General features: G+C 35.1%; 2 protein-coding genes across 5 annotated transcripts in view; one reads left to right on the forward strand and one right to left on the reverse strand.

Annotated features, from left to right (window-relative positions):
- The window catches only part of LOC106877617 (zinc finger protein 665), a 34,215-nt gene extending 29,884 nt beyond the window's left edge, over window positions 1–4,331 (forward strand). For 2 of the 3 annotated variants that reach the window (XM_014926578.2, XM_014926569.2), the window contains exons 2-3: window positions 684–713; window positions 1,748–4,331. In XM_014926578.2, the coding sequence (XP_014782064.1) occupies window positions 2,067–3,245 (1,179 nt within the window). In that variant the 5' untranslated portion in view covers window positions 684–713; window positions 1,748–2,066 and the 3' untranslated portion in view covers window positions 3,246–4,331. Of the gene's footprint in view, window positions 1–36; window positions 714–1,747 lie in introns of those variants that run through there. The other variant, XM_014926562.2, reaches the window with a different exon arrangement.
- Window positions 1–14,269, reverse strand: part of LOC106878624 (protein IWS1 homolog) — an 863,399-nt gene that overhangs the window by 182,177 nt on the left and 666,953 nt on the right. The gene's annotated exons all lie outside the window — the stretch shown is intronic.

Raw genomic sequence — 14,269 nt, forward strand, 5'->3', positions numbered from 1 at the left:
TTAATATATGTGTACTTCATTTTTGTATCGTTTAAGCAGTACATTAAACAATTAATTGATTAGTTAGTTGGTTAGATATTCAAAAGAAGTGGTATTGGATCAGCACATATTGGTATAATGACTCTCCGAAGACATGAAATATATATATGTATCTTTGATATTATTTTTTAAAAATACATGTTTTTTCTGGCCTTCTAGTACACATTTGAAATGAAAGACAGTAACCTCTTTTAATACTACCCCCAGTCAAAGTGAAGTGTTCATAACTAGACTATAGTTTATGCACATGCATAAACATAGCTAACCTCTCATTTGAATTTCTTCTTGGCAAATATTGTATGTTTGAATATCTACATCACTTTGCTATTTGTGTGTAATATAAGCTATAGAAAAATTTCTGTTGCTCTTTACTTACAAATTTATTATCATTATGTGTTTTTTCCTGCTTCTTTACTAATAATAATATTTTGTTTTAAGCCCATTTCAGTTGCTATTTTGATGTTGAAATTTTTGCGGTAGTAAGATATGTTCTTATTATTACAGCTTATGTTTCACTGTCTTTTTACAGTTAATATTCTTCATTTGTTCATCATTGTTTTTTTAATATTAAATACAATTTATGCTAACAACTGATTTGCAATATTTCGTCTTATAGCTGTCTGCTTTAAATTTTGCATTTTCAGCTGTTACAAGCTTTCATTGTTTTATCAAAGGTAAATACACTTTTAGTATTTTTCTTTTCAACATAAGTAATACTAAGATTACATTGTTATTAAATATCTACATATCAGTTTGCTTCACTTCACTTTCATTTTGTATGTAACAATATTTGATTACATAACTGCATGTTACATATAAACAAACAATATGCTTCTTTTATTTGGTTTACATCAAAAGAGTGACAACAATGTGAATGTGATAGGCTTGATTTTTCTCTACACATAAATGTAGATAGGCTAATGGTATTTACAATGATATTGTGCTTAGTAACGAATACAAACTGTATTAAAAATGTGCCAAAGTGTGTGTGTGTGTGTGTGTGTATATATATATATATATATATATTAAAATTTATTGGCAATAAGTTTTCATTGCTTTTATAAATGCATGTTCTTTTAATATCAATGTGTTTCATCTTAGAGCTCTATTTTATGTTTTCCACTGTTGACATTCAAGCTTCCTTCATGTTGCATGTCTTGCCACCGCTCTTCCCACATGCATGCCATATACACTATAGGAATATATGATACAATGATATCAAATTAATGTAAAACTTGCTATCTTAAAAATAACATATTCACACTAGTATATATAATGTTACACAATTTGAAGATGTGGCTGACATCAGTAGTTACATTATACAACCCTTATATATGTTGCATGATGTAATTTGTACAACAAATTAAAACAAAGTTTGATATTAAAGTGGATATTTAAGGTGGCAAGCTGGCAGAATCACTAGCATACTGGGCCAAATGCTTAGTTGCATTTCATCTGTTTTTATGTTCTGAGTTCAAATTCCACTAAGGTTGACTTTGCCTTTCATCCTTCTTGGGTTGATAAAATAAGTACTAGTTGAGCACTGGAGTTGATATAATTTTACTGGCCTTGTGCCAAAATTTGAAACCAATATTAAGGTAGATGTTTATATCAGCAGTTTATAAATTTAGAAATGTAAGATTTCCACTGTTTAATCTTTACATTTTAAATATCTTCTGCATCTTATACGGTTTCTGTATTATTTCAGAATATCAGATGACATTGGCATAACAGAAGTTTTTGCTTGAGAAGCATCATCAATATCTATCATCTTTTAAAGACTAAAGGAAGACACTAGAGAAAAGTGATTATTTTGTTTTGATAAATATATTGTAAATTGCTGTGAAACATTTCTTGTAATTGAATGTGAATGTCTGGAAAATTATTTTACTTTCTTATTAAACATGGATTATTAGGAAGTTTATTGCATCTTCTGATCTCATTGATGAGAATATAGCATCAGAAAGTTTTCATAGGATAAATTATAAAAACAAAAAAAGACATAATTTGTAGTGAGATAATAGAAAATGAATTGTGAGAACAAGGTTAAATGTAAAATACAATCTAAAAAGATTGGTTTACCTTATGATATAAGGAAAGAGAAAAGGAAACCATCATACCATTGTGATATCTGTGGTAAATCATTCTGTAGAGAAGGCAACTTTACTACTCACAAAAGCATTCACACAGGAGATGAGCCTTATCATTGTGATATATGTGATACATCATTCTCTCACAAAATCCACTTAACAAATCACAAGCACATTCAGACTGGTGAAAAACCATATCACTGTGACATCTGTGGGAAATCATTTTCTGAAAAGGGCCACTTAACTACACACAAACGTATTCATACAGGAGAGAAACCATATCACTGTGACATTTGTGGTAAATCTTTCTCTCATGGAATTACCTTAACTAATCATAAACGCATTCATACAGGAGAGAAACCATATCACTGTGATATTTGTGGTAAATCATTTTCTCGAAATTATCATTTAACTACTCACAAACACATTCATACAGGAGAGAAGCCATACCATTGTGATATCTGTGGGAAATTATTCTCTCAAACAAGCCACTTAACCACTCATAAACGTATTCATACAGGAGAAGAACCATACCACTGTGATATCTGTGGTAAATTATTCTCACAAACAAGTCATTTAACAACTCACAAACGTATTCATAGAGGGGAAAAGCCATATCATTGTGATATCTGTGGAAAATCATTCTCTCGAAATGATTACTTAATTACTCACAAACGAATCCATACAGGAGAAAAACCATATCGCTGTGAGATTTGTGGTAAATCATTTTCTCAGAATTGTGAGTTAACATCTCACAAACGGATTCATACAGGAGAGAAGCCATATCATTGTGATATCTGTGGTAAATCATTCTCTCATGGACTTACCTTAACAACTCACAAACGCATTCACACAGGAGAGAAGCCATATCACTGTGATATCTGTGGTAAATCATTCTCTCGAAATCATCATTTGACTGAACACAAACGCATTCATACAGGAGAGAAGCCATACCACTGTGATATCTGTGGTAAGTCATTCTCCCGAAATGATCACTTAACTAATCACAAACGCATTCATACTGGAGAGAAGCCTTGTCACTGTGATGTCTGTGATAAATCATTCTCTCAAAAATGTCACTTAACTACACATATATGTATTCATACAGTAGAGTAACTGTATCTTTATCAAAAATACTTCTCTGAAAAAATGTCTTCAATCTACATTGATGAAATACCTTGTCACTGTGATAATTTTTTGTAAAACCTTCCTTTCAGAATATATGCATGATACTTTACATATATTCTGGATCATATATACATTCTTTCATCATATACCATGAGAATTTTGTTAAGTATATATCCCATCAAAGAATGCTTCTGCTGTTGGTTTAGATTTATGTAATTTTATCATTTCTTTTATTTATGCAAAGTGGATCATATAATTTGTGAATTATCATCATCAAAATGTACATTCTACATACTGGAATGTGTTGAACCTGTCTATTATACATAATGTTACATATAATATGAATCTTTTGTCATCTTTTCTGTAAGACCTAGAATCCTAACTTCTGATCTCATTACTCATTGTAAATAATCCTTAATAACTTGAAATTGAAATAAAGCTGGTTCATTATTAAATTATTCACTTATCATTTTATACACAGAACTAGTCAAAAACTTGGGCAATGTATGATAAAAGATGCAAATTTCTCCAAACTGGTCTTCACTAACTGTTAACTTTGAAACTGTAATTTAATAATGTTATTTGATACTCAATACCAGGTACCAAAGGTTATGCAGTGAATGAGAAATAAACAATAGGATAACTTTGTACATTAAATAGTGGTGGTGATGGACATTGTATACATAATGTAGTCAGTCTGTTGAGGTTAGCCAAGTAAAAAGCATTCTAAGAAAAACATATTTCACAATTCACTGATACTGTTTAAAATTACATACATGTATAAAACTTACATGTGTGATATTTTGTTATTTATGATATCTAGAACAAACAACACCAGCATACAAGGTATTGAAATTTTTATAAAGTGGTATAACTATTGATGTCAATCTTGTCTGCTGTTTTGGGGAATATTGCTGGAAAGCAATGGCTCCCAAGCTTTTTCAGGCTGCTGCCCCCTTGACACCCAGGCCACATTCCTAGCGCCCCATCCCAACTAACCATCACAAGCATAGACCTCTTTCTGAAGCAAATTCACAGCAACTGTATTTTACAAATAAAATTTAACCTAACAAACCTATTATTTTGTTGTTTTTACACGAATTGCCTTACTTTTCTTCAACACCCCTTGTAATTTTCCAGTGCTCCCAGTGGGGTAATACCACCTACTTTGGGAGTAAAGTGAAAGATAATTTTCTAAATAATTTTACAATGTGAACATTTTTCAGTAAGGTAGTGTGCATCTTAATGTATACAACTGTAAAGAAGAAAATCGGAATTCATTATTTAACTATATTAAGGGGAAATAAATATCAGTAGTATTGAGGTTACCTGAAATACTTTTGATATACTAAGCAAAGTTAGATGTTTCTTTAAATTTCCTTGTTGAGAACAGTAATCCAACACACCATGACATGTAAAGAATGTTATTGTGTTTTGACCAACAGATTCATTGCGTACTCAAATCAACAGACATTATTTATATTTTCAGTTCAGTTCAGTAATATGATATTTATAAAGATAGGTGGTGGGATACAGTTATAACATGACAGTTGTTTATTAACCCAACTAAATGAAAATCTCAGTAGACCCTGGCAGTAATTAAAGTCAAAAATTATATGAACAAAACTAAATGCAGGAAACAATTCCAGAACTCTACTTTTCAAGTTGTGCTCTGAACTGCTTGTGTCATTCTTATTTTTACCGTTTCTCCATATTTGCATGGGTTGAATGGTCTTCTCAAACACAGCATCTTACTATAATGGGTGTTATGTCCATTTGTCTGTCTGTACCCTCTTCACAGTCAAGCGGTTGGACCAATTGTCACAATGTTTTTCGGTATTACAAAGGAGGTAATCAGGCAAGCTTTAAAAAAAAAATGTGAAAAGTATGATTTTTGAAGGTAATTGTTCAGTTTACTGCTATAAAAAATAAATGAAAAATTACAGACGTAACAAAAAGTAAATAAAAATTAAGGGGGAGATAACTAATAAAAGAAGCAAAGGGAAGTAATCCAACTTACTTCTCCACTGAATTATGCCACATGTGAAAGTTTTAGTTTAGGATAGCTTTATTAATAAATGATTATGATGGCTTTGGTTCAGCTTTAATCGATGTATGAAAAATTACTGATATTGAGCATTGTATTAACAAATCACCTTTGATTTTTTTTGTCAAAATTCCAGCAATGAGGATTAACTCTGGATCCCTCCCCCCCATCATTTTCTTCGCGAATTTAGAGGTTTTAAATTTGCGATACTATCCCTTCATTTCCCATCATTGATGGACAGATTCCTAAAGATTCCACTTGTGCATTCACAACAAACAAGACACATGTCCAAACTTTAGATTGTGTAGGTTTACACATGGCCAGTTATACATCACTATGAGTAGAGCAATGGACTCCAGTAATTTGAAAATTACTGTCGACCAAACAGAAAATATCATCTACAAAGAAGTTTTGTAATCATATTGATATTATCAAAAGGAATTTGAGTCATAATTTAAATAAGAAACTGTGAACTTTGAATGTATAAGAATATAAACAAGCGTAAAATAGTGTTAAGAACTAAAATAAAAGTATATCTAAATAACATTTTTTTCTTGATACTTTTTATGTAGTGGTTGAAGAAAGCTCTAGCTTTCGTTAGGAGTGGTCCACATAACCATTCATGATACAGAGGCTGAGAGCCTATTTCAATTCAAGAGTGAATTGTCATCACATGTCACTTAGTTGCAAACATGTAATATAGCTGCAATATAATGTTGTATCACCAGCAATAAGACACCACCCAGTAATCTATCAAGTCCATTTACACATTTCTCAATGCATACTGCTGTTATGACTTCCCCCCTTCATTTTATGCCTCCATTGTACATGGGTAGATTTGCTAGTCTTGCTAATTGTCATAAATAAAACAGAGCTTGTGTGTGTGTGCGCGTATGTTCCTTATGGACCCATCCAAAAACTGAGTTGCAGATTTTGATGTATGAGGTATCAAAAGATTCAGTAATCTTTCGGCTACCAAATAAAGTATGTTTTTTGCACAACTCTTTTTTACTACAAAAATAACCTCAAAAATGAAGTTGGGTTGCCTAATTTTGAGGTCTTTAACTAAGGGAGGCAACTCTGTGTGTGTATTTTGTGAAAAAATACCTTGTCTCAGAATATTTTACACAATAATTTTTTTAAGAAATCTGGACATCTTTCTTATTGCTAACCATTCAACTTCAAATTACAATTGTTAATTGTTGGAAGTCAAGTAGACTGAGATATACAAATAGTGTTATCATATAGAGTGGAAGTTCAATATGAAGTTTTGAACTCATCTTGTGGTTAGTAATCCATTACCTTAAATTTGAAGCCATTAAGTCTTTAAACATATTTTACTGGGTTTAGTCTTTTGACTGTCACCACGATGGAGTATCACCTTCAAAAGTTTAATTGATCATTTTGACCTCAGTATGCATTTCAATCTGACATTTATTTTATAGAACTCTGCTTGATGAACTGCTAACTTTGAGACATAGCGGGACACAATACTTGATTTAACAACAAATGTAAACACACACATATTAGGTGCAAGAATGACTGTGTGGTTGAGAAGTTTGCTTCCCAACCACATAATTCCACATTCAGTCCCTCTGCATAGTACGTACCTTAGGCAGGTGTTTTCTACTATAGCCTTAGGCCAACCACGGAGTTGTGACTGAATTTGGTAGATGGAAACTGCAGTGTTATTCATCAGAAAATGACTGAAAAACATGTTTATAAAGAATAGTTGTTTGCTTCATACTCCTTGTGTGCTGAATCTATCCATAAGAAAGGAACAAATAATACACTGTGGCTATAGGTCATAACATGCGGGCATCATGGGTGTATTGCTAGTGTTTCTTAAAATATCCAAATTTCATAAATGAGGTATCAAAATGTTTTTGGACGGTCTCCAAGATACAGAACAGTAGAAATTACATTTAAATATTTTCAAAAATTCATAGTGATACCTATTTTTAGCTAAGAACAACTGCAGTGTCTTACTGGGCGAAGGGCATTGGTCATACCCCATTCAGGTGCGAACCCAAACTACATCACATTTTTCCCTTCATTGCAGAATTAACAGTCAAGACTGTTAAAGTATTTTGTCTGATCAAATTCATCCTATGGTTGCAGAACATTCTAGTTAAGTTGAACATCTTATCTGACCACCACAGTCCCCAGATTTCAATATTATTGAACATTTAGGGTGCATTTTAGAACAAGTAAGGAGTTGATATCCTCCACCATCATCACTACATGAACTGGAGACTGTTTTAGCTGAAGAATGTACAAAAATTCCTTTGGAAACAATTCAAACTTTGTACGAGTTCACACCTCATAGAATTCAAGCTGTAATTACTGCCAAAGGCAGTCCTGCTCTATGTTAAAATAAATTTGTTTAAAATTTTAAGGTGTTTCCATTATTTTGTCCAAACCCTGTATATATATATTTATATAGGTGGATGACATGCAAATACTCATGAATTGCATTTCTGCTTCTTGCAAGGCATTTGGACTTGGCATTAGCCTGGACAAGACTGTTGTAATGTTCCAACCTGCACCAGGAAATCCATATGTGAAACCAGCTATCTTGGTTGAAGGAACAATTCTGAAGGTAGTAGACAAGTTTGTCTACCTGGGCAGCACACTCAGCCATTCTTGCTCCCTGGATGAGGAATATGTTTCAGGTTGCAGAGAGCAACTAATTCCTTCCGGTCTTTTCAGTCTCGTGTCTGGTCCCAGCATGACATAGCAAGGCAAACAAAAGTTGCTGTGTACCGTGCTTGTGTACTAACATCGCTCCTCTACTCGTGTGAAACATGGACTCTGTACAAACGTCAGGTAAGGGTCCTTAAACGCTTTCATCAAAGATGTCTCAGGCACATTCTCAATGTTGGCTGGACCTCAAGGATTCCAGACACACAGATCCTGAGGACAGCTGATATCTTGAGTATTGAGGTGATGGTTCACAAGCACCTGTTACATTGCACTGGACACGTTATTAGAATGAAGGATAGCAGGATTCCTAAGCAGATGCTCTATGGAGAACTTGTGAATTGAAGGAGACTCCGGCAGAAACCAAGGCTGCGCTTTAAGGACTGTGTCAAGTCCTCATTAAAGGCCTGTGATATGCAGGACATTAACTGGGAGAACAATGCCTGTCATTGCCACGGATGGAGGAAACAGGTTAAGGAGGGGATCAACACTTTTGAGAGAGCACGTATCCAGCATGAAGAATTTAAGCGAGCTGCGCGAAAGTGCACAGCTCGTATAGTGAATGGGGAAAGCTTAATCTGCAATGTTTGCAGTCGTGTACGCTTATCAAGAGCAGGGCTCATTAGCCACCAATGGAGCCGTAAATGCAAAATGTAAGTTGGTACTAGAGCGCAGAATGTTCCTGAAGGACGGCAATGATCCTCCTTGGTCACGAGTGGACGGCCATCATATATATGTGTATGTGTATGTATGTATAAATATATATATACACACACACACACACACACACACACACACACACATGTGGTTTGAGTACCATCCGTGTAGCATCTCTTATATACATTCCCATTACTTTCACCTATGTTCCTGCCGTAAGGCTTTACTTCCACACATGCCAGCTTAATTCAATTTATCCTTAGTCAAAAGACACCTGTTGTTTCTATTTGTAATTGTGTACCATTTTTCCGTGTTTTTCTGTCGTTGTTTTCGTATTCATTTGCTTGCTTTCTTCCAAAGAACTAGCACTCTTAGCTTAGATTGTCTTGGGGCTGGCCGGATTAGAGTAGTCTCGAGGGTAACTGGCCAAAACAGGTGGTGTGTGTCAAAAGAAGTTGGGGAAGATTTTCACAAATTGAGGCAGCTTATATTATTAGAGGAGTTCAAACAGTGTGTTCATGTTGATATTAGGACTTATTAGGAAGAGCAGAGAGTAGAACAGTTACAAGAGGCAGCTAGTTTAGCAGATGATTACTCTATTACTCATGAACCTGAGTTCAAGCTGTATGGTTATTATCCTCAGGATAATTTTGAGTCAGGTCAGACAAGTAAGTCAATTTATTCAGCTCAGTCAGGTTCGAATCCTAACAAGTCCAGTGGTTCAGAGTTAAAAAAGTCAACCAATCCATTTGTTTCTAAATCTGATTCAAATTTCCATTCTAAAATTATTTTTAGATATTGTAGAAAATCAGGCCATTTGATCCCTGAGTGTAAAAAGCTCAAGTTAAACACTCAATCACAAATCTTACTCCACACTTTTGTGAATGTCAAGTCTCAGCCTATTTCCAGCATTATTAACACTGAGGAGCAGTTTGTTTCAGGAGTTCAGTCACCAAAGTCTGCTATTTTTGTTGATGAGGGGTACTTGCCTTTTATTTCAAAAGGTTATGTTCTCACTAGAGGGTGATAAGTCCACATTACGACCCATTACTATTTTAAGGGACACAGGCGCAGTCTATATTGTTGGAAGGTACTCTTCCTTTCTTGGAAGTGTCGTCTGCTAACTCTGATGTTTTATTAGAGGGTATTAATGGATTTTCAGGTGCACCTCTATATTTTGTTGATTTGCAGTCAGATTTTATGTCTGATTTGGTGAAAGTTGATGTTAAGAAAACTCTCCCAGTATCAGGTGTAGACTTGCTTATTGGAAATGATTTAGCAGGGTCTAAGGTTTTGTCTGATTCACATGTTAGCATTGAGCCAAGCACTTCTGGGAGCACTGAATCCCTTCAGGAAATAATACCTGACATTTTTCCCTCATGTGCTGTGACTCGTTCTATGGCTAACTCGATCTCACAAGAGATTTCCAAAAACATCTCAAAAGAGATTCCAGGTAATATCTCGAAAGAGATTTCAGATAACAACACCTCGAAAGAGAATTTTAATGAGAATGATAGTTATGATCTTGCTGGATCTTTTATGGATCATTCTCTACAGGATTCCTTTTTAAGTGAGAGTACTTTTATTCCGAGCAGTACAGCTCAGTTTTTGAGGCCTGACCCTGTACTCACTCGTTTGCAGCTCATTTCATCTCAGGGCGATGATCCTGAAATTCAAACATTGGCTTGCCGAGCACTTTCCAACAATGAGGTCGTTAAGGTTCCTGTTTATTATTACAACCAAGATGGTGCTTTGATGAGAAAATGGAGACTGCCAGAAGTTTCTGCAGAGGATGAATGGAAAGTATTTCATCAAATTGTTGTTCCTCAAGTTTATCGTGAACATGTGCTCAGTTTGGCTCATGACACTCCATTAACAGGTCATTTAGGAGTTAACAAAACTTGTGATAGGATTTTGGCTCATTTCTTTTGGCCTAGATTGCGTCAGGATGTGTCACAGTTTTGTAAGACTTGTCATACTTGTCAGGTGGTAGGAAAGTCCAATCAGAAAATCCCTCCTGCCCCATTAAAGCCCATTCCCACATCTGAAGAGCCATTCAGTAGAGTCATTATTGATTGTGTTGGTCCATTGCCAAAAACTAAGTCTGGTAATCAATATCTGTTGACAATTATGTGCGTGTCAACAAGGTTCCCTGAGGCTAGCCCATTGAGGAAGATTACAGCTCCTGTGATACTTAAGGCTTTGATCAAGTTTTTCACTATGGTTGGTTTGCCTAAAGAGGTTCAGTCTGATCAAGGGTCTAATTTCATGTCAAGTTTGTTTCAACAGGCAATGTATGAGTTGGGAATTAGACAGGTTAAGTCTAGTGCTTACCATCTGGAGTCCCAAGGGGCATTGGAAAGATTTCATCAGACTCTTAAAAATATGATCAGAGTTTATTACTTTGAAACAGAGAAAGAATGGGATGAAGGCATTCAGTTGTTGTTTGCAGTCAGGGAGTCAGTTCAGGAGTCATTAGGATTTAGTCCCTTTGAGTTAGTTTTTGGTCACACTGTCAGGGGCCCACTCAAACACTTGAAAGAATTATGGCTTAATGACCAATCACAATTGAACTTGCTAGACTATGTGTCTACTTTTCAAAATAGACTTTTCAAAGCTACTGAAGTGACCAGAGAAAATTTGAAGAAATCACAGGACAAATGAAAGCCATTTATGACAAAAACTGTAAAGCTCGAAATTTCAGTCTTGGCGACAAGGTTTTGGTGTTACTACCCATTCCTGGTCAACCATTTAGAGCCAAATACCATGGTCTATATTTGATTGATAAGAAAGTCAGTGATACTGACTAATTGTTCAAACTCCAGGCTGCCGAAAACAAAAACGGCTTTGTCACATGAACATAATCAAAAAGTATTATGACAGGTCTAAAAGTGTGCCTCCAAAAGTCATTTCTATTGCCTCACCTATTGATCATGATTCAGACAAATTGAAAGAAGAATGTGAGCATTTGAAATTTGATGATTTGGCTGAGAAGGTAAAAAAATTCTGAAGTGTTAGCAAATATTCATGAAAAGTCACCTTACTCCAGAACAACAATGTCAATTGTCAGATTTGCTTCATGAATACGTACATTTATTTCCGGATGTAACTGGTCGTACTGATTTAGTTAGTCTTGATATTGATGTTGGTGATTCAAAACCTGTTAAACAATATACTTATCGACTTAAACCGCTCGAGTTGGAACATCTCCGAAAAGAGGTCAACTACACGTTGGAGAATGACATCATTGAACCAAGTGACAGTGAGTGGAGCTCGCCATGCATCCTAGTACCGAAGCCTGATGGTACTTTTCATTGTTGTACAGACCTGAAGCGTGTGAACTCTTTGTCTAAGACAGATTCATACCCCATACCAAGAATTGATGACAGTATAGAAAGAATCAGTCAAGCCAAATATGTGAATAAGTTTGACTTACTGAAGGGGTATTATCAAATTACTTTAACGGAACGTGCCAAGAAGATTTCTGCTTTTGCTACGCCGGATGACTATACTAATATAAAGTCATGCCATTTGGACTGAAGAATGCCCTGGCCACTTTTCAACGCCTCATGAATAACATCACTTCAGGGCTTCAGGGCATCGAAACCTACACTGGTGACATCATCGACCATTCTATGGAGTGGGACGAACATGTAAAGAGGATGCGTGCCATCTTTGAGAAACTTACACAGGCAAAACTGACTATAAGTCTTGCGAAATGTTAATTTGCCCAGGCAAATGTGGTGTTTTTAGGATATGTTGTTGGTCAGGGCCAGGTACAACCGGTTAAAGCAAAGGTAGAAGCTATTGCGAAATTCCCAGTTCTATCAAACAAGAAGGACCTTATGACATTCCTGAGTATGGCTGGTTATTACAGAAAATTTTGTCCAAATTTCTCTGATGTTGTGGCCCCTCTCACTAATTTGTTGAAAAAAGTGTCAAATTTGTTTGGAGTGACAATTGTCAGGCCGCATTTGAGAAAGTAAAAGCCATTCTCATGAGTTCTCCAGTTTTGATAGCACCAGATCTTGGGAAACCATTTAAGCTTTCTATTGATGCAAGTGACATTGGTGTTGGTGGTGTTCTGTTTCAATCAGATGAAAAGGGTGTTGATCATCCTGTTTGTTATTACTCAAAGAAATTTGACAAACACCAGTGAAATTATTCTACCATTGAAAAAGAAACCCTTGCTTTGTTGTTGTCATTGCAACATTTTGACGTATACTTGGGAACCACCAAGTATCCCATTGAAGTGTTCACTGACCACAATCCGCTGACTTTTCTGCACAAGATATCTCTATTTTTGTATTCCTTTTTCCTTTCTTTTCTTTATTCCTTTTATTATTTTCTTCTTCCTTTTTCTTGTTTCTCTTTCCTTCTTTTTTCTCTCCTTTTTTTTCTCTCTTTATTTCTCTATTCCTGTTTTCGATTTGACCTTACTAATACATTCCCTACTTTTAGGTCACTTTAAACAGAACCCTTGATTCAATAACACTGTATAAACTCTGTATTTGGAATTACCAATTTCAAAGACTGTTGGATTTTACTCATAGGGTATTGGAATCTTAATAATGGATTTACAAATGCAATGACCAATCTTAAAGGCTATTGGATTTTACTCACAAGGTATTAGAATCTTATATGTATATATGTATAAATAAACTTATATGGATATAGTTCTTATCCAAATTAAAGGCACAGCTATGAGAACGAGGTTTGCTGCCGTTTATGCGAATTCGGTGATGGGTTACTTAGAATAAAAACTCTACCAGGAAATAGAGGAGAGATACAACACTGAATTTAGGAAGTATATTGAAAAAGTATGGAAGAGATACCTCAACGATTGCTTTATAATCTGGACAAAATCTCAAAACACTGTGGAAGAATTCAACACCCTCCTGAACAACCTACACCCATCCATCCAATTTACAAAGGAGATGAGCAGTACCAAATTACCATTTCTAGATATAATGGTAGTTAAAAAGAACACTGCCATTACCACAGATATATATTATAAACACACAGATATACACCAATACCTGAATTTTAAATTGTGCCATCCACCCCATACAAAACGTAACATCTCATACTGCTTAGCCAGAAGAATCTGTACTATTGTAGAGGATCTAGAGACCAGAAATCAGCGTCTGATGGAACTGAAAGAATTTCTGCTCAAACAAAAATACCAGTCACTACTTATAGAAAATGGTATTCAGCGGGCTTCGAAAATACCCATACAACAACTGAGGACACCGCAAAGAAGAGAAAAACAAGAACAAATCATACCATTTATGGTGACACACAATCTATGCCACCAGAACATCTTCAATATCACTAAAATAAACCTACCAATCATTGCACAAAGTAAGGAATTGAGAAATATCATTACAGATCAAAGTATAACTTTCAATAAGAGACAACCTAAAAACTTGAAAAAGCTATTAACAAAGGCAAGGTTTGACCTCAGCAACAAAAATCAAACATTCACTGTGTCCAAATGCAATGATAGCCGATGCGGTACATGCCAATCAATTCATACCGGCCCATATATGAACACGAAAACAGGGAAAATATTCACCAATGCGAACATGAACTGCAAAAGTAG

This window comes from Octopus bimaculoides, chromosome 10 (genome assembly GCF_001194135.2).
Source record: "Octopus bimaculoides isolate UCB-OBI-ISO-001 chromosome 10, ASM119413v2, whole genome shotgun sequence".
In the NCBI taxonomy this organism is placed as follows: Eukaryota; Metazoa; Mollusca; class Cephalopoda; order Octopoda; family Octopodidae; genus Octopus; species Octopus bimaculoides.